This window comes from Drosophila persimilis, unplaced genomic scaffold, assembly GCF_003286085.1.
Source record: "Drosophila persimilis strain 14011-0111.01,24,50 unplaced genomic scaffold, DperRS2 tig00000000-arrow-pilon, whole genome shotgun sequence".
In the NCBI taxonomy this organism is placed as follows: Eukaryota; Metazoa; Arthropoda; class Insecta; order Diptera; family Drosophilidae; genus Drosophila; species Drosophila persimilis.
This window is the reverse complement of record NW_020825288.1, coordinates 2,449,006-2,476,630: the sequence shown is the minus strand read 5'-3', so window position 1 is coordinate 2,476,630 and position 27,625 is coordinate 2,449,006. Positions and strand designations below refer to the sequence as shown.

The following is a 27,625-nucleotide window of genomic DNA, read 5'->3' as shown; positions in this document are numbered from 1 at the left end:
CGTTGAACTTGTCGCCATTTAGTTAAATCAACAAAAATAATTTTGTCCAAAAGAGGGACTATCCCTCAGCCCCTCCACCGCTTTGTTGCCGGTCGCACTTCAACTATCTGGCACACAGTGAGGCACACGCACACATATGACTTTGCCAGGCTCACGTAGTCGGTCCGGACGGAAAGAGGAAGTCGTGTATATCTTGTCGCCCTGAGCCCCCTCCTCATTTAACGTGACTTTTGCAGCGCCCAGTTTTATCAGCATAATTTAGTTTTTGTGCCGGACCCCGTCCAGCTGCGGCCTGCGGTCCAGTGCATTAGTTAGAGAGTCCTTTGTGCAAATACACTCGAAAGGAGCTTCGGCAAATGGCAGGGAGAATCGGCTTTAATTAAGCTGCTGCCCAGGCGGGCAGCTTCTGCCTGTCGCACATGAATTATTAAAGCATTGCACGCCACACCCAACAAAAAATAATAACAAACTCTTTTACATGCGATATTGTGTAATTCAGTTCCGTCGAGGGTCGTCGAGAGAAAGGAATCGACCACCTGCAGCGATTCAGCGAAGAAATCAGGAACCAAGAGCCATGTACCAGGTACCAGGAGCCGGTAGCCGGTAGCCAGTGGCCAGTGGCCAGGAGGCAGGCAATCAACGACTGGTAACGTAACTTAGTATTTCTGAGGTAGTTAATAAGTTCCACCTGGATGGTGGAAAAAGGAACTGCCAACAGCCATAAAGACGCTGGGCAAAAGCGCAAAGGGAACCGAGTCCCGAGCCCCGAACCCCGAACCTCTTTTGCTAAATATTCCAAGTTATGAACTCAATTGTTGCGGTTGCAACTTTCTGTGGCCCGGGCCCCATCTATTCTTGACCGCTCCGAGAGTGCCGCAAAAGTTGGTTAATAAAATCAGAGTGGAGTGTTGATAGTGTGGCTGCGCGAAGATTGCATTTGCCTTGAGATAGAAATCCAAAGATAGGAACAACGAGAGAGTGGCAAGTGGCAAGTGACAACTGTTTGAGGCAGCATTCATTCCAATTGATTGCATTCTCGGGCACAGCAATTAAGTTGCAGCTAGCTAAGGTATCTGTATCTAGAAGGTTGAAATTTTCTCATAAAAAGCAAGCCAGGGAATGCAATCTTCAATCAGTCCCAAAGTTCTTCAATCATTGCCTCTGTCAGTCCTTCAGTCGCTTATAATTTAAGTCATTCAGTCCTTCAGCCTGCACTTGGCAGGGGATGACCTCATAACGGCCTCAATCTTGCGCCTGGCCTGGGCTTATTAAACGTTTGTCCTGCGGCCAAAATCTTTGCAACTCGCTGGCCACGCCCACGACTCTCCCTGCTCCTGCTGCTTCTGCTGGTGGTGCCCGCAACATGTTGGGGATGATGCAAAAGCCAAAACTGTTGCGGATCGGATCGGCTTTCGCGTAATTAAAAATTGCGGCTAGCGCTGGCCAGCCGACCGTGCAATGGCTCCCTGGTTCCTCCACGAAAGGACTGCTCCTCCCCCCTTTCTCGCTCTTGCTGCGGTGGGTCCTTTTCTGCTGATGCTGCCCTTAAATGCGCTTTTGAGTTTAGACCAACGTAAGAGGTTTTAGTCCTCCCACTACCCACTACCCACTACCGCCAAACCCCCTCATCAGCACAGTCCCGGCCACGTTGAATAATTTGCTTGCACACAGCAAACGCAAAAAAAGGAGAGCAGGGAAAAAAAGAATATTTCAAATTAATTAACGCTAATGAAAATGTTTAAAACTTGAGAGTTGCAGTCAGTCGAGAGAATGGGATGGTGAGAGAACTGCACGGAACCAGGGGAAAGAGGTAGGGACAGGACGGTAGCAGGGGTGGAAAGGAAACCTGGCCAAGGGGTAAGTCCTTAGACTGCAACTAACTTGCGCTGTTTGTTTGGGCCTTAGACAACTCGGCGAAAACTCGGCACAGAAAACAAGTTTCCGCTTCCGTTGATTTTCCCCACTTCGGTGTCCATTGCCAGGGAATAGTTTTCATTGGCGGCACGGGTTTCTGGTCTCCCGGGGGGCGAGGCGGAAAGGAAAAACAAACAAAGCTCCTGGCCAACTTATTTGTTCTACACAAAAAAAGGAAGACACCAGTCGACACAACTGCGGCCCAACTGTTGCACAATCGAACACAAAGCAATTTTAATAAATTTTATGGCACATTTATTTGCATGCCACCTGAGTCCGTGGCAGAGTTCCTTCGTCCGAGGCCAGGGGAAATGATTTTTGTCGAGTACATTCCACATTCCACATTGCATTGCAGTTTCTTTTATTAGAAAATACAATAATATTTCTTGGACAAGTTGGGGTTGCCAGCCATTGTTTTGCAGTGGAAAACAAAAGAAGCTTTGCGCGAAAAGTTTTCCACTTTATGGTGTGGCAAGTGGCGGGGCATAAGGGAGGACACTGGACAACTGGCATACAAATCATATATGTAACTTCCTCTCCTAGCTGCACAGAGATTTTTCTACATGTTGCCACCTGAAATTGGTTAATAGAAAGTTTTTATTCAGTTCGAAAAGCTATGTTATACAATTTAAAAATTGTTTGAAATGGTAATAATTTTTGCGAAAAGTGAAAGGGAGTTGTGCAGTTTTGCTTTCATACGTATTCATATTCTATCTAAGAAAGAAAAAAAGTGTAAAACGTACTGTAAAAAGGACCCGAAATCGAGACTTCGTAGACCATATCTTGTGGTATCGGTGTTTGGAAATGGGCCGGATGCACCTCGATCCGCCTTTCCCTCAAATGAGGCATTTGATTCGAATTTAATTCCTTTATACTCTTTGATTTCCGGGTAAAACAAAGGATTATTAGATTATGTGCTTCAAAAAGAATGGTCTGTAAAAATGGTCATCTAACAACTTCGAAAGCAACAACTTATTTCCATCCAGTGTTTCTGTGCTATGAAAAATTGTTGGTGATCATACGTACTCGTATGTCAACTCTTGAAGACAGAAGAACATAATAATAAATCCGTACAAGTGTAAGTCGGACAACAAAAACCTACACCCTCAGCCAAAAAGCTGGCAACCAGTTAAGAAATAGGGATGTGTCGCCTCTCCTCTCATGAGCTGTCAAGTGCGTGTCTGTGTGTGTGTGTGTGTGTGTGTGTGGGTCCGAGTGGGCCGCCGCCAAGTGCAGTCTCTTTGCATACGCTGGCTATAGCTGTGGCCGTAGCTGTTGCTGTTTTTGGCTGATGTTTTAGCTGATGTTTCTGGTGGTGACAGTTAAAGTGGCTTTGCATCGCCGGAAACACCAAGAGCAATGGCTACATCGGGCAACCAAATAAATGCCCGCTGCAGTTGCAGGACTCGCTGCGTGGGTGCTGCAGCATGTAGCCCTCCCGCAGGCTGCATCCTCTTGTCGCTTTAGTCAAACAATGCTCTTTACCAGGGGCTAATGGGCTTGTCACTGTCAACTGGTGTGTATTCCGGCTCGTATTTGGTTGCAATTGTTGCGAGTGCACCTGCCCCTGTCCGGACACAGCGAATATTGCGCATACACCGCGCGCCAGCCGGACCAATCAGGACTCGGGGAGCTAAGCTTTATTTCTTGCTTTCTGGTCGTTTGCTTGATTTAATGCCAGCCAGCTTAAAGGGAGGGGGCTTGGGGGCTCGACAATTGCGAGCGACGCAACCGCTGACACTTAACTGTGAAAAATTGTGAATTATTATGGCAGCTCAGCCTCCTCCAAGTCCTGGCAGCTTATCCTCCCTTCCCAGCTCTCCGCTGTGTGTGTGGGTTCCTGGCCATTGCCGTTGCCTGTTTATGGCTGCGATTTGTTACGCACAATGGTGCGTGTTGGCCACAACAATGACGGAGGCTAAGGCCAACTATGGGTGCAGCAGCCTTCTCCCAGAATGGTGACTGGCAGGCAGAAAGGCAGGCAAGGCAGGTGGGGTGGGGGTGAGGTGCCTACCAGGTAAACAAATAATTCAAAGTCAGTCTTGGTCTAAGTCCAAGCCACCTGCTTCTTTCTAGCTCCACCTCCAGCTAGTGCCTCCTTTCCTGATCCGCATGGGGCCGGGGCTTGGCTTCGGCCAAGTGTGGAAAAAAGTGTCAACGCTTCTTGCCTTTCATGTTGCGGGTGATTATGACACTAAAGAGGGGCTCTGATCTCTGAGCTGGCTGGCCCGGGCGGAAAACGGAAGGTGTCCACGCAACTTGGCTCTAAGCAATTGCTCGGTAGAGCCATGGCTGAGTGTTTTGTTAGCTTGTTGTTTGTGGTTATGTTGAAAGATAAACGGATTTGTACGGCAACTGCGGGATATATGGCCAGCACTGGAGCTGATTGGAGAGCTTACGAGGCGTAGTAGAGTGCGGCTCTTTGGACGGATCTATCAGTACAAGGTTTCGGCGGATAACTAAGCATGTCCTGAGATGGTAGATGCTAGCCTCGGTGGCAGCTTTCTTTTCAAATTTCTCTCAGGGCGACCTCGTTCTCGCCCTCGGTGCTGCGCTCTTCGGCACCGTTTTTTAACACATAAACAGTGTTTACCTTTAAAAATGGTTCAGGCCACACTCCAGCAGCAGTACCTTGCTAGCCCTCTCCATCTTCTAGTCCTTCTCTCAGCCCCTTTTTTACTTCTCTTCTCCATCTGCTCCTTTCTGCCACTGGTGCCCTTCTCTGTAGAGTCATTTCTACGACTTTCCTCCTTCCGCTTTTTCATCCCACTTTTCGTTTTTCTAGGCGCCTTCGCATGCTGTTGGCTTGGGCAAACAAAAAATCTCATTAATCCATTAAGTATACGCTAAGAAAAAGTTCAAAGCGTCTGCTCTGCCACACACACACACACATTCGCGCAAGGACACTCCTTAGAGGAGGGGGCAAGGAAACCTGTCGAGTGTGTATGTGTGAGTGAGTGTAAGTTTGTGTGCGACACTGTAAAAGAAAGCCTTTTGGGAGCACTAATGAGTTTGACATTGTTTCCTCCTAACAAGCAGCAAAGTTAGGCCAAAAGCAGGCGACGAGACGCTGCCAGTCCGTGGAGGGGGTGTAAGGGGGGATGTGGGTGGAAATCAGTAGGAGCTAGAAGGCAGTGACCGGGTGTGTCGACTGCACCGCCAGACGTTTTACCTTGGCATCTTTTTTGGGCAGTTCTATTACGATTTCGCTGGGGCCAAGACGGAGTCGAGAGCTGGGATCTGGGGTGGAAGCCCGGGGGAGGAAGCCCCTAAATGAATTTCATTCCATTTGGCACATCTTTTTTCCCAAACCGTCTTCTTTATTATTTTTCACTAATTAAAACTGTGTTGATAGCAGTTTTCAATTTAGCTGCCGGATGAGGCTTAAGGGCATTGCATTGGATTCAAGGGGCACTGCACTTCATTGATTTGGTGAGCATTTCATGCTGTTCGGTTCGGTATTCTTTGGCATGAGTAATGTTTCCCTTTTGACTCATTTGGTTACACATACACTGACACAAAAGCACATACCAACTCATGCATGCATAAATATTCTGCCAGTGAGGGAGGAAGGGAGGGATCCATTCTATAGCACTGAAACTACACCTCTGACTGAGTCCTGAGTTGCTGGGTCTTTCTCTTTCGCAGTCTCCGTCTCTTTCTCAGCCTTTTATCTTGTCTCAGTATCTGCCTCTGACTTTCTCCACAGTCTCAGTTGCTGCCTCCTTCTGTGACTTTTGTGCGCATATTTTGCCTCTGACAGCGCGTCGATTGTAAATTACGCCCTAATGCGCCCATTTGTATGCTACAAAAATTGCCGCTTATTGAATATTTAGCGAGCTCTGCTCGACTAAGCCGAAATACCTGCCCGAGAATACAGAGAACTTCCACCTGTCCTCGTTTCCGCCAGCATTTTCTTAATGAACTCATTTGGGATTTCACATGCGTGTTTTTCAGACTTTCAGACTGTAACAACCAAAAAAAAGCCATCAAGAAAACCAAAAGTTTTCGCATTTTAAATAATTAAACGACAAAAGCAAAAGCTTTTGACACGCCCCCTGCTGTTAGAGGATTGGTTTCCATGAACTGATAGGCCAGATATCAATGAAGAGTGACTGACAGACGGACAGACAGACACACGGAGGCCAGCAACATGCCCGGGGGCCAGAGATCCGATAAGCGTTAAACAAGCAAATAAAGCCCGTAATGTAGCCAAAGTAAAATCCGGAACGAGTACAGTGGGAAGAGAAACAAATTAATGTCAAGGAATTTGATAAGTTTCAAGTAATTTTCCCGAGGAACTTGCAGCTTGAATAGAGAAAGAAACCAGGGCGTAACCCATTCGTTTTATAATGCTTGGCTCTGGCTAAGACATAATTAGAAGGAAAAGTGTGCTAGATCTTTGGCCAGGCCATTGTGTCTTTCCACTGAAATGTCATTTAAAAATATCTTTCACCCACACAGGGGACGACTGCTATTTCAAGGAAATAGCTTACGGTGCTGGTGAGAGGAGGAGCAGGAGCAGGAGCAGCAGCTGGAGCCGGAGCCGGAGCCGGAGGAAAGCCTAGCTGGCAATCGATACTTCATTAAGATATCGTGTTCTCTGTGCCTAGACGCTTTCCGTTTACGTTTCCTTGATTACTTTGCATAGTTCTTCCTCTGCCCGGCCCTGGTCTTATCTGCATGGTGGAAGCAAAGTTCAGGACTCGCTGGATCCGAGCCGTAGTCGTAGCCTCAGCCGTAGCCGGGTTCTTTGTCTTTCAACATGCTTGGCAAATAAATCGCACAAAATCGTATTAGAGGCACCCCCCAAAAAATTATTTGCCACCGGATGTGAGTGGGTGTGTGTGTGTGTGTGTGTGTATGTGCCCTATCGTCGCGTCGTCGGAAGTCTCTCACGGCCTACCGGAGCTCATTTATACTATGTCGAGCGGAGATCCAGAGAGCAAGAGCAAGGGTCGAGGGTCGAGTCCTGTTTATCACATGAACACAATCAAATTAGCGCACATCGAGTGCAAATAACCGAAGATAGGCAAACCGTAGCCCCGTCGCCAGATGGTACGAGTACCAGGACCGCCAATCCAATCTGACAGGAACAGGGCTTCCACGCCTCGGTGCCAACTTGGCTAAGTGGCCAGGGCTAACTCATTTGGCAAGTTTGTTGGCTGTTCGCTGTTGGCAGTTGGCATGGCGAACGAACATCTTCTCGGGGCTCCCTGGACCCGGTGCGGCACATGCTCTGAGGTACGCCGCCTGGGGTGCGTGTCCTCAGAAGACGCTGTCTTTTGCGGTCTGCCCCAATGAACTTCGACGGCACTGCGGGGACCTCTGCAACTGTCTCACTTTGTTGCTCCTTTTTATGCAGCTACAGCTTCTGATGCTGCTACTGCTGCTGCTGCTGCCACACAGTGTCAGGACTTTTGTTGTGTGCTGTCAACGGGACTGCATGCAACTTTGCTCAGTTGCAGTCACATGACAGCTCCACAGAAAATATGAGAGCCTCCGCAAAAGAGCTTTGGCTGCTCTCGCACTGGGGAGATGTTGCATGTGTCGCTGTCACATTGTTGTCAGGGACGAGACCCGGCTTCATGGGGGACGGGCGGTGGCTTACAGTCATACTGCCTGCCTCTGCCCGTGCCCCTTCCCCTGCTCCTGCCACTCTCCCGGGTGCAGCCTTCGTTTAATCAACATTACTTGTGCTTAAATCAATTAAAAACTAATTACGTTTCATGCCCTGTTGAGCGCAACTTTGTGGTTTGCAGCAATGCCGATGCGTTGCGATGCGATGCAATGGAGAATTTCCAAAGTAATGCCCACAGAGAAGAACAATCCTTTGAGTCTGGCAGGAAAAGCGTTAATAGAATTTGCCAGGGCGCACCTGGCCGAGCTGCAACATCTCTGCTGGCACTACGACACCATCATAGCCATAGCCATGGTCATGCACCTGCCAGCCAGAAGCTTGCCAAAGCTAAAAGCCGGGACGCCCCTGCGTCATCGCCGCACATTTTGCAGCTTTTGACTCATTTGGGGAATTGCAGTTGGCTGGCTCTAGGACAAAAATTAGATGACAAAAGTGTGTAAAAGTGTGTAACATCTCAGTCGAGGCTTTGGCCATGCTTTGGTGGGTGCGTAAAAGTGGAAATTCCTCCAGCTTTTCCAGCTGGAAAATTACTTAGCATAGCCATACGGCACGGCCACGGCACCCACACATAAAAGATTCACTGAAGAATACTAATTACGAATGGTTGGGTGTACGCTGGTATTGCGGTTCAATGTTGCAGGTCCTGCAATTTAGCCTGTCATTTCCTTGTGGCACGCCCTCGCCACGTAATAATAGTCTTTCGGCTAAACTCCCCTCGTACCCCCTCCCACCCAGCGTACAATCTATCTACAATCTAACTGAACTGAGCGCCTGAGTAGCTCATAAATATGCATTTACACTTTTGTCCCCAGGACTTGACGTATTAATTTTTAATATGCCAAACCGAGGGACTAGGCCTGACTGCTTACCGCCCTTTCCTGCCTTCTGTTGCCATTGCTGTTGTAGTGGACAAAAAGCCCTGGCTAATTAGCCAGTTCGCTCAATGGCCAATTGCCACGCAAAATCAGCGAAGGATAGCGACAGCCACTACGACGACAACGACAGCGACAGCGACAACGACAAGGGCCAGGACTAAACACAGCGTTTAAAGCCAAAAAATAAACAACAATTTAGTGGAGATTAGCGCTACACACACTGCTGAGGATACTCGTAGAACAGGTGGAGGATAGAACAGGTTAGGAGAGAGCGTGGTAAAGAGTAGAATAGCCGCCACTGCCCTGTGTTTAGATTGTTGTACGTGTGTCGTCGGCGTGTGGCCATTGTTTCGAACGCTTCCCCGATGAGGTTTCAGGCCGGGACGGTTCTGGCCAGGTTTTGGTTGGTTGACACTAGGCCCAGGCTTGAATGGGACCAACGCTTTGCTTGCCAACATGCATTGACTGGAGCCGGAGTGGGGACAGGGACATGGTTTGGAGAGAGGGCAAAGCAGAGTCTTTAGTTTGGCTAATTGCTTGAAGAGCACACAACAATGGCGAATGGCGAATGGGCGAATGGCGATGGCAAACTTCCGTTTCCGCTCTGAGGCTGCTCTCTGCAGCTGCGTTAAGCTGGCAAACTAATTAGATTCGTGTGCCTCATTGGGCCACTTTTGATTTGTGTTCCAAAGAAAGTTTCTTACACAAATGCTGCTGCTCCTTATCTGAGCAGCTGTCTCAGCGTTCAGGGCCAAAGACAAAAAAGGACAAAGGACAGCAGTGCAAGTGCTGCATAACCGCATATTTGGTTCAAGTTCGTAGCAGCGATTTTTCATCAAATGTGAAACTGCACAAGAAAACTGCGCCAAAACAACAAATAAAAGTAAATGTGACATGTGGCTGGCAGGGAAACAAAACCCAAAAAAAAAAAATTAAAATGAAAAATGGAAAAAAGCAACCGAAAAGAAAGTTCCGTTCCAGCCAAGCCGCAAAAACAGAAAACTTTTACCCCAGCGGAACAAAAAAACATTATGCGAAATTTAATTTGACTTTTGTTGTTCTTGTTCCGTTTGGTTCGGTTCGGTTCGGCTCGGTTTTGTTGTTGGCAGCTACTTTAGCCGCTTTCCTTTTTAGTTTTCCTGCGGTGTGCGGGCCACACTTGCTGCCAGCTGGCAAATGCAGTAGGAGCCCCTAGCACCGCCCCTCGAGGGTCCTAGCCATAATTTGCCAGCCCGGCTTGTACACACTTACTCATAGTTTGTATTATTTAGTTGCAGGGGGAGACGGGGAAGACTGGGAAGACTGCAAGGACTGGGAAGGAGACAGCATGTGGGGAAGAAATATGATTATCTTATGCATGCACTGCACTGCACTGCACTGCAGTGGAGAGAGAGGAGAGAACATAATAAGCCAGCCAGAGGCCAAAGGACGTGGCTGTAAAACGATTTGGTTTGCCCATTAGTTGTACTTTGCCATAACTCGATATTGGACAACCAATGGAATGGCAAGGGGCTGGGCCGAAAGTCTGCTCCTTCAATCGTATGCTGTGAAATGCACAAGGGTTTTATAGTTTTCCTGCTAAAAGAATCAACTTTTGGGTACATGCTATACACACATACATATATGTATAATAGTATCAAAGGATTTCCCGGTGTCCCTTTGGGCTATTTAATGGTCTCAAAAGGTATTACAGTGCCACCGGAAAAAAGGGAGCAGCTTTAGGGTATTTAATAGTCGCTTTCTCTTCGATTTCTGTTGCAGTTTTAGTGCAGGCAAAGTGGTTTTATATGTACCCCGTAAGTGGAAATGCATATGCCAAATGTGGTTACTTTCTCAGGTGACTGGCGGTGGAAATTTGCAACGTTTTCCCTTGATTTATATTGACATTCAGCGTCGACTCGAATTGCATCCACCTGTGAGTCTTTTTAGTGATTTTCTGTTCCCTCTAGTCCGCCAGCTACTTGCCAGGGGGAATGAGTGTATCTTTTGTTCCAAGTAGCTGTTCTGTGTGGGTCAATTAATAATTTATAAAGTAGGGTAGGGGGGTACGGGGTACGGGGAGGTTGGAAGACGTATGCAATATGCATAATGTGTGCCCTTTGATTTTCTGCTTTGGCATGCACATTTATTTATATTTCATTTTTGGCGTCCTGTCCCTTTTGGCTTTCTTTTGCTGCTTAGCATTTTCTATTTACGTCGAGGACCCTGCCCCTGCCCCTGCCCCGGCCTGGTCGATGGGCCGAGTGGGGTTAGTTGTGGTCCAGTCCAGAGAAAAAGAGGGTGGATCCGTGTATTATGTATGTTGCTGTTCCTCGATGTTGCTGCCGGAGAGACTGGAGCGGGTAAAAACTAAAAACAAGCAGCGTCAGCAACAACGTTTTTATATTAAAAACAACAACCGCAACAACAAGGATGCCGCAGAAGAAACGAAGTGGATAGAATGTTATAGAAGACTATAAGATACCCGTTAAGACACGATAACACACCCTTTTTCAGACTCGCATGATATTTCATAGTTTGTGTATAATAACTTTACAATTGCAATGAGTTATGATGGATCGGTTGAACAGTTAATACCTGCATCTGTCTTTAAAGTTGGGACTACGGATGGATGGATCAGCATCGGTTCTCAATCCCACATAGTTCTCGTAATCCATGCACGATATTTGCATTAGGATGGGATATACTTAATGGGAATACAATATACCCGATGGTACTCGTATGAATACCGGGTACACAAAATAAAGTATTTACACTCGCTTTTAGTGGGTAGACTGTAGAAACCCCTTCTCCTCCTCCTGGTCACCATTTGTGGGCCATGTTTTCTAATTTTTGTGCACACTCTTTCTGCTTTCTACTTTCTACTTTCTGTTTTCTGGGGCTCTGGCATAATGTTGTTGCATTTTATTTTTATTTCCTACTCATACGCTTTTGACTTTTAAACTCCTCCTGTTTTAAGTGTATTTAACATTTTTCTCTAATGATACTCCATGCCAAGTGGCATTCGTTTTTCTCTGTCTTTCTCTCTCTCTCTGTGTTTGTCTCTGTTTGTTTCTGGGTCTCTGTGTACCCTCTCCTGTTTAAGCTGCTCGTCGGATGCCTGGTAAGTGGTAAAGCTGCCACAGTTAGCTGCGGTTCGGTTGCCAGTTGTCAAAGTGACCTCAAAGAACGGAAAAGACATGGAATCACATGTGAGCTCATCTGTAAGTGTCTGTCTCTCTCACACTTTAGCCCCCTCCATCTCTTGTTCTTTCTGTTTATGTTTGTGTGCTGCTGCTGCTTTTTGCTAAAGAGCTTTTCTTATTTGCGCCGCCATACAAATACACATGCACGTACAAATACACATACGCGGTGCACGGTGCACGGGCATGTTCATGCACAGGTGTGCGCGCTCTCTCTTTCGCATTCCCTGGGGAAATGCATCTCTGTTTGTGTGTCTGTGTCTGCTTGTGTGTATTCGCGTGCTTTAATGAGCCGAGCCCAGCCCAAGGCCACATTGTGTTTGACATTTTGCAAAATGGAAAATGCGCTTTTCTTTGCCACCTTTCCACTTTCTACCTACCACTCTCGCCTTTATGCTTTCTTTTTCTGATTAAGCAAGAGTAATTAAATTTGTTGATGGCATTGCATTGTCCTTCTATTGAATATGATTAGCTCCTTTAAGGAATTACGATACAGATGGAGAGGATGGAGGGGTCCTTAAAGAGCCTTGGGACATTCACCAAAATAAAAATTGAGCAATCAGCAATGGAAATGTCGCCTATTCCCTCTGACGTTCGGATAGGCATGAAAATGGGCACTGAATGGGTAAAGTTTTTGGTAGAATCGGAAACGGACAGAAAGGCAGAAGGCCACGGAACTGCAAGGACCGGTCCCCTGTCCCTTTTCGCGCGAGCTGATGAAGTACGCACTTGCAGCGCACTCGGCAATGGCAAGTCATTTGATTTACTTTTCATTTCCGGCTGTGCCTTGCAACAACCCCCACGAACACCTTTACACAGCGACAACACAATACACATGTGTCATTCGGTGTGTGGTACTCTTACACTTGCACTTACTCGCTCACACTCACACTCACACGGGACTTGCTGGAGTACCCTGTCCTCGTGCTCGTACTCGTACTCATACTCGTCCTCGTCCTCGTCCTGGGTGCCGCTGGTGGTCCTCCATGCTGAGCTGAGCGTTATGCAATTATAACTTTTGTCATTAGCAACTTAAAATGCAAATTGCTGCAATGAAGCGTTGTCAACGTCAACGTAGTCTCGTGGTCGTAGTCGTTCCCTTTTTTGGCACTACCCTGTACCCTGGATTGAGGCTTGCTGGCAGTGGGTGCACCGTGGAGCTGCTGATTCTTGCCGTTATTTAAAGTGTTATGACTTAAGTTTCCTGTCGTTGGCTTTTAAACGTTATCTAAGTAGCTCTGCCGGCACCATATCAGCCATATCAGCCACATCGGCCACATCAGCCACATCAGCCATATGGCGGCGACAGTGTCATGTCTCAGGTCCAAAAAGTCAACTGCCATTTTACATACTGAACTCGCATCGCAGTTCAGTTCCTTCCACTCGGGGGGTTCCGTTCCCAATTAGCCCGCGTCGTCGTCATCGCTAGTTAATTTGAAAGAGTTGCACTTTTTGTCGACTGTCGTAAAGCAACCCATTTTTTGGTTTCTCTTTTGGGGGCTGCCTTGGCAACATTCGATGGCAGTGGCAGCCGAACAACATTGTTGCATCTGGGCAAAAAGGCAGGAAGCCAGGGAAAAAGTATGCACAAGAAGTAACCATAAAACAGGAGAGTGTACCGCTGCCTCAGGTACCGTTGAGTGAAAGTTTCACACTCTTCCCATGCTCCCGATGGGCCCTTCGTCCCTTGGCCAAAGTCACGTCAAAGAAATTAAATAGTGAAGTGAGGGTTTCATGCAATTTCCACATTGGTTGGCTCTTCTCCAACATGGGAGGACGTAGTGCTAGTTAAATCATTAAGAAATGCCCTCCGCCGGAAGAGCATGGGCGGATGTGTGTGGGGTCTACAACAGATGAGGTCTTATAAATAATTCGGTGTGTTGGCCATAAAAATTGAGCCAAGAAAAATGCTTTACGAGGCATTTAAATGCCACAAAATGAGTTGTTTTTGCGGCTGTCAAGAAATGTGGTGGCACGTTTACAAACGTTTGTGTCTACACTGGGGTCACATCCCCCCGAGACTATTCCATTCATAATTGACTGACAATCCCTCATTCTTCACAGATCATTGACAGCTCAAGCACATAATTCGCTTTAGTGGCCGCATCTTCGCATCTCCACATCTCCACATTTCAGTCATTCCCTTCACTTCATTGGGTTTCGATTCAGCTCGATTTTGGATCCATTGTGCGAATTGAATGTGGATCTGGAGGGCAGCAGCAATTAGTTTTGTCCTCTCTCCAAAATCTCTCTTCTGTTGTTGTTGAGTTGATTAAATTGGTGTTAAAAAGTTTAAGTGGCTGTTGGTACAATGTAGAGCACTAAAATTTCATAGCCTACTTTGCAGCGTTCCCCTGCCGCATCCTCCTCCTGCGCTAACACCGTCGTCTCTGGCTCCGTGTCCGGGCCGTAAAAGTGCGCCGCTAACGTGTGTAGTTCAAGTGCGCACTTCTGGCCCACTTACAGGAGCACCGCCTCTTCCTGGCTTCCCCGCTTCCCCGCTTCCTCGCTCATTGAGGGAGTGAGGTCAAAGCTATTCCTCGGCTTTGCCTACCCTTACAGATTACACAGCCCCTGCCCCTGCCATTTCTATCGAGTTAACGGTTAACGGCTAACGGCTAACGGTTGTAAGCTCACGGATATCCTCAATCGTCAGGGTCCCTTGAACTCCAACAGAATAAATACACTGTTGAACAAAGGCGGGGCTCGGATTGGAAATGGAAAGTCTGAATAAAATCCAGACCAAGAGAATATTGAAGTTAAGTTAAGTTTTACCATTACTGATAGAATGCAAGAACGATAAGTATTATTTTGCACAAGTAAAACGTATTTTTAATTTTAATTTATTAATTATTTATTTTTAAAGAATATTCTAGTTTCTAATCTGTGTGTTATGATGTTTGTTGATTCTATCTTCTGTACGGATATAGTCCTCCCGTATATTAGTATATTTAACTCTTTCAATACAATTTTACTCAAGCTGGAGGCCATAAGAGGCCATTGTAACTTCGAAAACCCCTGTAGGATAGTGCCCGACGAAGCACACTGGCGGCCATATACGCATACGACACGTGTCGGGGCTGTCTAATTGGCAAAACGAATGAATCTATTTGGCAAGAATGAATCCAGCAGCTGACCACTGATACTCCCCTGCCACTCCCGCTCCCCATTCCTCACTCTATTCCACTGAGCCCTGCCCCTGTTCGGCGCACTCCCCAGTCGACCGTCGAGCATTTTCAATTAGAGGGCGAGCGCTTTCGATTTGCGTATTATTTATGGCGTCCGCAAATCGTGCACATTATTCATAAGCTGAGAGGCAGCTTAATGGCCACGCAGCCAGGGGGGCAGATGGGTAGCGATGTGCCACAAAGGGGGGTTGGCTGCTAAGCTACCCTTCATTGTCGACGGCTACATAATCTTGAAGCGCGCCAAATGTTTGTCTTCTATCCACTGCTGGTGCTGCTGGGGTTGCACTCGGGGTTGCATTCGTTAGTTCGCTCTGGTTGGGCCCCAAAATGCATCCATCGCCCGTCGCACAGAGAGGCCTGCCTCTTTTCAAATGAAGCGACTTTAGCTTGCGGTTGTCTGCAACTCAGACTTGGAGACATTCCAGACCATTCCAGGTGCAGAACGTTTATCTCTGCCACAGACACAAACAGAGACCCCACCTGATATATGAAGTTGGAGCGGTTTGTGAGAGTCCCTGGCATTAGAACGTTCAGCATTAGAGATGTGCCTCTGATGAGATCAAGAAATTATTCCCAATAGAGTTGATACTTTGAAATTAAATCACCGCTCACTTATAGTCTGTCGAATCAAGTCAGTATTACTAACGAGGAAGTTACGAGTAAGTACTGCTTCTAAAACCACCTAGGGTCTAAGGGTCTGCTGCTCTTCCATCTCTAGCTCCACACCCAACAGGTTGACAACTACGGATACATGTAGCCACGGCTGTCTGCTGTGGCTGGTGCTGCTCCTGCTGCTGCCACTCGGATGCCAGTCATGGACATGGCAGTGGGAGTTGTTCACCTAGTCCTCAACTGTAAGCGGTCCCGGCACTTAAGGCGACCGCATAACCAAACCCAATGTCAGCATACAAATCCGCCCTAGTCCCACAAGAGTCACAGTCCGAGGCAGAAGATGCATGCCTCTGAAGAGGGGGATTCATTGTCAGTGGCAACGGCAACTGTTGTTCGCTGTCTTGCCCTGCTTTCCTATGTTTCTGGTGCTTGACTGAATTGATTCTTTCGGCCCTGAACCTACACAAAATGATGGGATGGAAGGGGACTGATTTTATTTTTAGTTTTTCATTAAATAAAGTTTACCCAAGTTTGAAACAGAGACTCCGCCACAGAGAGCTGTTCCAATACCACACCATTCCGCTGTTAATGTTAGCCGTAAAAGCTCTGCAGTTGCGCAGTTGAGAAAGTCACGCTCTTAAATGTTACGCCCTCTGTTAGCCAATTGACAGTTTTGCCACGGCCACAGTGTTCCGTAAGTAGTGCAGTAGTTCAACATTATGCCACGTATTGCACTAGGTAATGGTTCGCATGCCAAGTTCACATTTCATGCCTCGGAGCGGAGATAAAATATGTGTTTGTCACGGCGCCTCGAATGGGCCTTTAACACCGCCGTCTTCCCTGACATCTGGAATTGGATCGGGCTGGCTGGCTGGTTGCGTGTCCGGCCACAGTTTGCGGAGGAGCAGTACAGTTCGAAAAGTTCCAAATATATGGCCAGGCACTTGATAAAACCTGTTGAAAGGGCCCCCGTGTGCGGCGAGTACAGCACGGCCGGGCCGGGCCGTTGATTTATTGGTTCTTGGGAGCCGGGCGGGCGCTCGACAATATTTTAATTAAAACTCTTTCATATTTCGATGAAGTTTTCCATGATTGCAACGAAGCTTGGATTTTTTCTTTACATTTTTGGCATTATCTTAGTTTTGATGCTCTCTGAAGTGCTCCCTGAAGTAATTTTGGGCGAAAAGCAGCCGCATATCGGCAGAAGATGCAGACACCTAATAAAACTTTTGCGACAAGTGGGGGTTTTGAGTGTTACGAAAACAGAAAGGCAAAACCAAAAAAACAATAATTTTGGAGTTTATTTTACTCCTACAAAAAGGGGAGATCTATCTGGGATATGGAGCTCGAACTGGACTCTCCTCCATCCTCAAGTACTCGCCCTCGGCTGTGGGTTGTCTCCGTCTCTGTCTGTCACTGGGACATTTTCAGTTTTCTATTTGCCGTCTCTGGGTATTATTGTTGTTGCTGCTGCTGTTGGGAAAACTATTTGCCATCTCGACAATTTCCTGCACGTGCAAAGCATCGCAAAAACGAAGTTTTTCGATTGCAGCATCAGATGGTAGACGGTAGACGGTAGATGGTGGATGGCAGATGCCCATGCGAATGGGAATGGGAATGAGAATTGTCCTATGGTACTCTGCGGCCAGCAGGTACAATATTTCAATAAAATATATTTACGTGAAAGTACGAAAAGAAAACTTTCAATGATTTCATATTTTTTGCAGCCATTGAAAGCAAATTGCCTGGCCATCCCTCAAAACGTTCAAGTCGATTCGGCTATAGCTCTACATTTCTACATTTTCGTAGGAGAATTGGCAATTAATAATAATTAGAACGGGCGCCGCCATCCTCGCCTAATTGTGGATAATATATAACTCTGTTCCCTCTATATAACACTCTCCCTCCCCTACCCCTTTCCCACTGCCTGCGATTATCTCAACAGCTAGGGGGAGTGGGGGGAATGAGAGAACTATTTCTCGTACTTTGTGCAATAATTTATGCCAAAAGCGTAATTAAATTAATTAGGATTAACTTTGGCTGTGCACGCATTAAACTAGCTTTGATTAGCTTATGTTTCTGCATATATTTGACAACTTAGACATGCAGATAGTACAAATGTATCCACGGCATACGCATGTGTGTGTATCTGTATCTGTATCTGGATGTGCGTCTGCCACAGGGTCCCTGCCTGTACGTGTGTGTGGGTCGCACATGTCGCATGCTGTTTAATCTAAATGTTGGCTTTGGGTTGCTTCGGTAATCATAAAGATGGAATAAGCGATGAGCTGTCTGCATCTGCCAATTTTGTTTAGTTATGCTCCTCTCCAGCTATTGTTGTTTACCCGCTACGTGGGTAAATGAGTAGGCCATGAGTAGCCTTGTCCTTGTCCCTTAATTCCGTTTTGTCCAGTTTTTCACGTTAAATTTGTTGTATTTTTTATATTTTTTGTTACCCTGCCAGAGGGTTTTCGTCCACTTCCGAGTTGATATACCCATTTTTGTCTGGGAGTGCGTCCAAATTTACAAATTAGCTAAAATAAACTATTAAATATGTGAACTCTAAAAACTGTTGAAAGAATATACTCATTAAATACTGAAATCACAAAGCAATTTTCAGTTAAGGAGTCTTCAGTCAACAGAAACTGGATTAGGTGCATGTGGGGACTGTGGCTTTAAGAGTTTTATGTAAACTTGATGAATATTTATCACATTTGGGGGGCACAGAATAGATTCCATATTTATGTGGTCAAAGTCTTTGGATTGTCATAATTCTTTAAGCAGTTCGTTTTCTTATTAGTATCCTATCTAAAGCATTCTCCTGCCTTGTGTGTGTGTGTGTGTGTCTGTCCTTGTTGGGCAGTTGGTCAAATGGTTTCTTCTCTTTTCGTTTCGTTTTGGTCGTCTGCTTAAATTTATGTCACGAATAAATGTGTCGCAAATCATTACGCGGGAGATTTTTCTTGTTTTTGTTTTCGCCATGTGATTGCTGGGAGTGTCGGGGCGCTTTATTTAATGGCTTGGAAATGGAAAAAATAAGCAAACAAACCCAAACAGGAGCAGCGATGACGAGAGGCATTCGAGTTGGAGGACATGGGACGAACGAGCCACCTAAATATAGACACAAATCACAAAACTCGGCGGCGAGCAAAAACAAAGGCAAACAAAGAAGAACGGCTAGGCTTGTCGTGCCGAATCATTTCATACCCTTACAAATCATTCAACTGAACTGAAGACAATGCATAGTGACAAGGAACACGACGATATTTAAACTGAATATTCAGTTTTTACACGAAAACATAGTTTAATTAAACATTAAAAACTAAAAAGTTCTTTGAAACAAGTACTATATATTATTCATTATTTATTTATGTAAATAAAATATATTTACTTTTGCAATTTCCACTTTCAGAGTAAATCCATTGACACACTCAAATTTCAGGGCTTGTTCTCTGAGGCCTATTGTGCGGATCGACTCCGCTATGATACTGATAGAAAATATGTACAAATGTATACAAATACAAATACTTAAGCTTTGCGCTGCCAAAATCTGATTAAAACAAAGAAATACCCTCTCGAAGGGTATGAGATAGGAGCCAAGAGATGTTGTTGTAGATGGGTGGTGGTCCTGCTCCTGCTCCTGATCCTGGTGGCAGGGAATGAGCACATTAAATCAAAAGTGGTGCATAAAGCAGAAACAGGAGCAGCAGCATAGACAGTGGAGAGCAATGGGATACGATGTAGATGTGGAACGAAGAGGTTTACATAGAGCAAAGAGCATCGAGTTGAAAACACAAGGATTAAAGGCGGCAAAGGACGACGAAAACGACGCAAACGTTTAACGCCTGCAGGATATTTATGATCATGAATTTTCTTATTGTGCTGCTGCTGCTGTTGCTGCTGCTGGCGTTGTCCCTGGTCCCGGTCCTCTGTCCCCCAGAACACTAAGCGATTTATTAAAATGTGCAGTAGCAGAGGGAGAGCGGTAGCAGCAGCAGCAGCAGCGTGATAGAAACGGCGAGGAACCCAATGGACAGCTGTCTGTGGCATGAACCGAAAGGAGCTGTGGTCTGCCCCACTGCCTGAGTGGCCTCGACCTGCTTCGATTACTTATACAAAATATACAAATACCCGTACGTATGTACGTATTTGTATGCAACGATGGGAATGCCGCGCCCACCAATCGACAGAAATGAGTTATAAAACTTGAATAATCTGAACGAAATATTTATTCATGTTTAGCACGAAGACGAGTCGAGACGCAGTCGATGGGGCCTGTGGGGGCGTGGTATTCACAGAGGGAGAGAGAGCCTCGGAGCAGCCATTACTTTATTTACATCATATCCTGCAGGATGTGTTCGGCACACCGTGCGACTCTGGCGCACTTACAGCGAATCAATAACAAAATAAATCGCTTTACAACCGCAGGACATTGTATTGTGTTACACAAAAGATTGCCAACGCCAGGCCACCCAAAAGGGACGGGTTGGCGTGGCATGGCATGGCAAGGCATGGCATGAGTGCCTTCTGCCAGAAAAGGAATGGGGCAGGAGCCAGAGCGAGAGCAGAAGCAGAAGCAGGGCCAATGAAAGCGAAAGAAACGAATCGAAACGAAACGAAAAGAAAGGAAAGGAATACCTACAACAACAAGAAACAATGCCAGGCACTTGGCAGAGAAAACAAGCAATGAAAGGATATTATAGTAAAAGTATTTATACAGCAAAAGGGACAAAGACGAGCACCGAGGACCGACGACCGAGCACCGACCGGCGGGTCCGTCCAGTACATAGATGCACTCGCACTTGCAGGACGATAAAGTGAAAGGAAGTAGAAAGTATAAATCGTAGCAATCAATTTTCGCTATGTGCTGCGAATTGATAAACTGCTCCTGGGCCAGGACTCGAACCAGCTACAGCTTCAGCCTCGGCTTCAGCTCTAACTGCAGCCTCTCATCCTGCTCATCCCCATCCTGCTCCTGCTCCTGCTCCTGCTCCTGTTCTAGCTACCGCACAGCATGCAGCCTGTCGAGCGATAGACGATACTCCAGGTTCAGTTCGGTTCGCCTGTCAGGTGCAAGGCTTTATTTAGGTTACCTACATACGAGTACTACGAGTACCCCAGGAAAGTGAGAGCTTGTGGGGCTCCCTCCCGGAACACCATACAAAAGTCTAAATAGAGCGAGACAAATTTGAACTTCGATGGTAATAAATTCCATTCCGGCAGTGCGGAGTATGACAATGCAAATCGATTTTCTCTTCCAGATATGTAATTCCATGAGTAAAGGCGTTGAGGAGCATTAATGCGTTAAGTGCATTATAGATAATTTTCCAATTGAGGTCCTACGTAGACGAAGTTGTCGAGTCCATGCTTTAGGCGGAAGTTCATAATGGGATCGCCTTCTATGCAACCCTTCAGGCAGCTACATCCACGCGGATTGCAAGCGCCTTGGCCGCACCAGGCGCCCCACACATTCATGCCGTCACCACATATCCTCGATTTGCAGGCGTAGTTAATGTCCTGAGTGCCGCCAAACATTTCGCAGTTTAACAGCGAATTGGTTTTGGCCAAATGGAAAGTTACGGGAAAGGGCCTGCAGCACTCGGCGATGGTCTTTGACGGCAGACAGAGAAGCCCAATGACCAGGATATAAGGCAATATAAACATCTTTGTTGATCTTTTGCAGACAAAGAAATGCGACTAGGGACTAGGGGCTGCGGCAAACCTATTTAAAGGCCCCAATCCCCGGGACCGACTCTTGGGAATAGTTTAAGAAAGCTGTTTGCAAGCGTTGAAAGACAAATCTGTTTCTTTCTTTCTCGATTAATCAATCATTATATAAAACACAAGCCGATACATGAAAGATTTCTGTAAATACAAATTGCAAAGCTGTTTCTTAGGCGACATATAAAACACATTTTCTCAATGGGCTACGCAATAATGCTGCTTTAAAGCAGGCCTTAGTTGTATACTATTGCGGGGGCCCTTCGCACAAAGACAAACTTTGAGTGTCCGTTTTTATCCAGGAATGTTCTCACAGCATCCGATCGTGGTTTAATGCATCCGTTCTTGCAGCGACAGCCTGTGGCATTGCACTTGCCTATGCCGCACCACTGGCCCGCCACAGGCTGGCCGTTGTTGCAGATTGCTGCCTTGCAGGTCTTTTGCCTCTTGTCCGGCACCCCACCGTAGGTGTTACAATTCCGCTCTTCGATACTCGGCATCACCGCGAAGCGTATGCGTGTGGGCCTGCAGCAGACCGCCATAGCCAGAGGTGGCAGCCAGAGCAGCAAAGAGCAGGCCATCATGGCAGATAAGACGATCAGAAATCTCATTTTTTGCTACCAATCAGATGGAGAACTACTGTTACACTGAAGACTGGGCTCTCGCAGTGCCGCAATTTAAAGACTGACGATCCACGCGAAATCCCAGATCCCAGGCAAGCTGTTTGCGGCATACGGACAGTGTAATTTGAGTAACAAAAGCTGTCTTTCAGAAAAAGCTGTTTCTTTTGCAATACATAAAATGTTATTTGTAATATTGTAATATTTGTAGACTACTTGAAAGCTGTATAGTTAAATAAATAATAGTAAAAATTAATTAAAAATTCAATTTTTTAATTCATGTCTACACCTGATGTTCTTTCCTTTCTTTGACTTTCAGGTAGACTTAATTTGATCGGTTTTTCTACATTTCGCGAAACACTCAAAAAATTGAGAAAACCATGGATTTCATTGAAACTCGCAACGGGATCAAATTGGCGCTTGATGCAACCGCGCTTGCAGCGACATCCACTTGAATCACAGTTGCCACGGCTGCACCACTTATTTTTGACAGCTTTTCCATCATTACAGATCGACGCCAAGCAGGAGCCGTCCTCGTTTGATCTGCCGCCAAAGTACTCGCAGCTTTCTCCCTCCGCACTCGCCGACAGCTCGAAGGATATAACTGTGGGCTTGCAGCAGATCGAGCTGGTCTGCCACACGAGACATGCCAGCCAAATGGCCAGGATACTTATAAGAGCACGGATAGCCAAAAATCCCATCTTGGACTCCAGAATAGTTGTGCATATACTCGTATTGTGCAACTGAAACACTGACTGCTGCAGAAAAGCTATTTAAAGGGTGCAACACGGGCACACCCCATCCCCGGCAGCTTCAATTACAGACATATGGCGATAGCTGGCTGCTCGCTCAATTGCACCGACTCAAGCAAGCTGTTTTGGGACAAAGCTGTTTCTATCAAATACAGAAGCAATTCAGTTTTAATAATAATCATAATACTGTGGGCATGCCGTATCGATTGACCTGCAGAAATGCGTCCTTATCACTGCATAGTCTCTGGCTGAATCACAAGTAATACTTTTTTTACATCTTAGTTTTGGTTATTAACGATCTCTTTATGAGATCCAATCACTGCTTAATTGTGTCCCACATAGATAAAATTGAAGAAACCATGCTTCTCGCGGAAGCTGTCAATGGCACTCGCGCCGCTGGCGAGGCACCCTTTCTTGCAGTGACATCCGCTTGGATTGCACCTGCCTTTTCCGCACCACGTGCCCCTCACATTGTTGCCGTCATTGCAGATCTTTGCCTTGCAGGTGTAGTTCTTGCCTGGCTTCCCGCCGTAGGTCTCACAGGTATGGGTTCCATTGTTCGCGGCCAGCTCAAAACGTATCTTTGTGGGCTTGCAGCAGTCGGCCTTGGTCGTTGAGGATAGGCAGATTAGCCAAATGGCAAGGATAAGTGGCAGGAAAATAAAAAATCTCATATTTAACAGTGCAGGCGATGTACAAGAGATGGGAAATGCTGAACGACTGAAGAAATGAGTACGGGATGAAAGCTTTTTAAAGAGTTCCGATCCACGAGATCTTCGATGTTCGAAAAATTGAGCGACATGGCAATTAATTTCGACACACATTTCGGCTAAGGGCAGATATCTCAAAAAAGTCGATCTACTGATACGAGTGTACAAATTCCAAGTACATATTAATTAACAGAAATTCGCCAGAAATTCGTACTTAAAATATATTGTACACCAATTAAGAAAAGGCGATAAAAGTTACTGGCATCGTCTGGAGCTCCAAAATATCAGTTAACCCAGCAATTAGGCCACCAAATCAGTGAATTTAGACAATGAAATTGATACAAAAAGTTGTTTCTTGTCTCCGATGGAATCAGGGCAACCTCAGGGTAACAAAGTGCGCCTTCTTTTCTGCCCTGATACCTTAGTTTGCCCCAGGCAAGCGTCGCGATATTGAGCACTATAAGAGGATAACTCTAAAATGAATTGACATACGGGAGTCGCATCAGAAAGAGCGCAGGATGGAGACTTTGACACTTGCCTCCAAAAAATTGTGTACACGCAGCGTAGGACGCACAATAACAGCAAAATTTATGTACAGTAGCGGCAGCGGCAGCATTGGCAGCGACTCTGAAATAAATATTTTATAATTTAATCAACATAAAAGCAACAAAGCAAAGACAAAGGGCGCGACTGCTCTCGGTCTCGACCGCCTCTGCGGTTAAAGGAGACAATAAAAGCCGGGCACAAATACGTCGCGCGATAATGCTTAATGATAAGAGAGAAGGAGAGTGAGTCAGTCGGTTTGAAATACTGGCGGCAATAGGCGAAGATGTTTATCATACGAGTGAGACAATAAAAACGGGAACAGACGTCAGCCTCTCGGCCCCATTCCCATTCCCACTCGCATTCACATTCTCCGGCAGGAGGAGGTCGACGACTGGCGCTGACAAATGGACAATGTCTGACAGACGACAGGCCCGTGAGCGCTTCAAGTTGGACAAGTTTATATTTGCATTTATTTCTATTAGGCGCACATTTGTCAAAAGCTGTTTACGAGTATGTGCGCCCCAAAGATGGAATCTCTCGCATCCAATCCGACCAACTTTCTCCCCAGTCCCAGCCCCAGCCCCAGCCCCAGCCCCAGACAGACATCTTTAAGCTCTTGAGGTGTGGAAAAAAAAAACGCTTTAAGTCACTGCATCGGAAGTAGGCAGTCGGCTCGGTTGTTGTTTTCTTTTCTTTTTTTTTAGACAAACGGACTCATCAAAGTAATAAAATATTTATTCGGTATTGTTGTGCACTTTTATTTGACATCATAAACAAAACCCACAAAAGTGTAAACACAAGTTGCCACAGCTCTCGCTCTCTGCGACGTTGGGCAGAGTTGTTTGCCCCGCCGACGACTGCTGTTGCTTCCCTGCCCCGCTCTGCCTCGCACTGCCTGATCCTTGTTTCGGGGGCACTGTGGGAGCTGGAGCTCCTCCTGTTGTTGACTTATTTAAGACATAAAGTGCTCACGCGCACACACACACACATCCGCATTGGCGGAACGGAGAGGAGTATTGACACGGCTACGTGTGGGCGTTCCTAAATTTAACGCCTTTGTACGAGCCCCAAATACGGGGAAAAAAGAAAACAAAACGGAAAACCCAAAAACGGAAAAACAGCAACAACAACAAGCAGAATAAAACAAAACAAGTTAGGCAGGATGGATACCTTCGAACACCGAAGGCTGAGATACCCTGGCAGACTGGCAGCTAACCATTTCCGATGAAACCCGTAAATAGATGCTGATCAAAAAACTACAAAACCTCTTCACTTTAGATGTTCGGAATTACTTCGTTTCTTGCAGGGCTATCATTCAAGAAACATCAGCAATACCCTCTCTCAAGGTGGTATCAAACGAAACAAGGTCAAAAACGAATAAATTTTGTCCTCCTGCTGAAAATGGTTTTGACACTGTTTAGGGCTGGGCAAGGATATGCCTCTGTTTGCTATTTGGGCTACGACAGAATCTCGGATTCCATTGACCCCCGCAGATATATTTTTAGATCTGGCTCTACCAGTCCAGGCGTTTCTTTGGCAATAATTTCAATTGCTTTTGCTAATTTCCATATACGTTTTCTCATATCTCAGGTTAGACTGTTCAATTAATGGAAAAAGCTTCTATAGAGCCAGCTGCCCTGCTTTCTATGCTAATCTGTCGCACTCGTGGCGGCGCGACTCAGCGCGTCGCTGCTTGGCATATCATTACGTTGCCGCGTCATCTCATCGGCTGTGCCACAGGGCCGCAGGGCCACAGGGCTGTGCCAACAACAACAACAACAATTTGTAGCATAGTTACGTATGCGGATCCGTATGCGCCGCTGTATTGTCTATCCAACCAGACCCACACTTGTGCATCTTACTCCACTGCTAAGCCGCACTCTCACTCGCACATATGGAGCCACAGGATGGGCCTCGAGACGCATTTTTTGTATACACCTCCGTCTGCCTCTGGCTCCGCTTCTGCTTCTGCCTCAGATCCTGCCTCGTCGTCGTGCCACCTTGCTGCTTGCTGCTTGCTGCCGGGCGCTTACGTGCCACGCATATAAATTATTGTATCTCGAGCGTATTAAAAATGTACGAGTGCTCATCTTGTTATCCTGTTGTGTAAGCGGATTATGTCAGGCATAAATGTCATGCGTTGTGCCACCACCACCAGCACCAGCACCCCCTGGAATGGGTGCATTTACCTCGTCCTTTTGCTCACTTTGCGGCATTCTCTTTTGTTTTGCTTTCCGTTGGGGTTTGCCCTTTTTTCTTTTGCACACTCTCTTTTGATCCAACGATTTGTACAGCAGTGTTGTTCAGCCATTTTGTATTACACATTACACACTGAGCCGCAGGCAAGCGTATCCCCCCTTCCCACTCCCATTCCCCCTCGCACTCCCACTCCAATCACGTTTCCTGTCCATATCCAGACCTCATCGAGCAGCACTATTTGTGCCCATTTGGAATTCACTTTTATTGAAATTTAAAACCGCCGCCAATCGATGCACGATGGCCCATAACTTGCGCTTAAAAACTGTAAGCCGTTCGTTCATTTGGTTGGGGGGGGGGCGGGGAAGGGCTCCGGATGGCCGGGGTCGGGGCCGGGGCCGGGCCGGTACAGGGCCATTTGCTGCTACGAATTTCAGCAATTTTTGGTCAATAAAGTGTGCAAGCAAAAAACGTATGCAAATGCATACATATATGCACTACTCATGCATGTATATGGGGGTCTGTGTGTGTGTGTGTGTTTGCATTAGCTCAATTTTTATTGTGTGGCCAAACTGCGAACGTGGCAGAGTGTGGCTGCCGTGGCACCGGCAATGGCCGTGTTGCATGTGGCATTTAGCAGTGTTGCGGCAGCTTATCGCAGCAGTGTTCAGGCGTCACAATAACTGGCAGGCGCAGCTAGATACTAGAGGATTTGTGAGTCTTGAAAACATTAATGAACAAATTAAAGAATTTCGATGTCGCTGGATTTAGGCATTTAGTTTTAATTGGACTTATGTCGCTACCAAAGCGGAAGAAACAAATAAACGTAATTCCATAATTAGGAAGAGGATGAGAAAAATCCAAAAAAATAGCAATAATTGAACCGAAAATATGGCAAATAATGAGGAAGGCAGGCTGGCAGGCCGGCCGGCTGGAGAGGCACGGCTCTCCCTCCCCCTCCTTTTAAGGACTCATCGGGACAATGACAGAAGCGTGTTCCTGCGAATATATGTATGTATGGAAGTTCTTATCAACAGCAGTGGCCACTCCAAAAGTAAGGGGCTGTCTAGGGCCGCACAGATATGCCATAACATAAAGCCCAACCTCACACAGATACAAAACGCAGACACAGACGCAGACACAGAGCCACTTGGTGGCCAATGTTTTGTTGTTGCTTTGAAATTGGCGCTATCGTCGACTCGCACACATACACATACACACACAAATTATTTTCAGCTTATCAGCGCGTTGGCCGTTGTCCATTTTTATGTGCATTTGTTTGTTGCTTTCGTTTGTTTTAGTTACTTAACTGGGAGCCGGGAGTGGGGAGTTGGACTTGGGAGCCAGGAGCCGGGAGCCAGAAAACAGCAAACATCAGGAGGAGGAGGAGGAGGCGGCTCGAGTGGAAGGACCTAGAGACCGAAGGGAACCAGAGCCTGCTGGACGATGACGCGTGCGGCAGATTTGTGTCACCCAACACTGGCAGACCACAAAACCCTCACTTACACACACACATACACATAAGGAGAGAGAGAAAGTGGGTGGGGTAGCAGCCCACTTATCGCGTCCAGCAGGACATCACTTGAAAATTGCCTAAGTAGTTTTCTCTTTCACTTTTTGGTTTCTTTTCTGCTGCTGCTGCTGACCTCCATTTCCATTTTCTTTTCC

General features: G+C 46.5%; 1 protein-coding gene and 1 pseudogene across 1 annotated transcript; both read right to left on the bottom strand.

The window, feature by feature from the left end:
• The window catches only part of LOC6595241, a 67,329-nt pseudogene that overhangs the window by 10,655 nt on the left and 29,049 nt on the right, over positions 1-27,625 (bottom strand).
• Positions 21,915-22,456, bottom strand: LOC113567338 (protein Diedel). Its single transcript, XM_026994809.1, has one exon. It carries the CDS (start codon positions 22,452-22,454, stop codon positions 22,026-22,028), a length of 429 nt encoding a protein of 142 aa, XP_026850610.1. The 5' UTR covers positions 22,455-22,456; the 3' UTR covers positions 21,915-22,025.

Coding starts and splice junctions, on each gene's coding strand:
- LOC113567338 (XM_026994809.1), bottom strand. CDS start 22,454: ATGGGATTTTTGGCTATCCGTGCTCTTATAAGTATCCTGGCCATTTGG.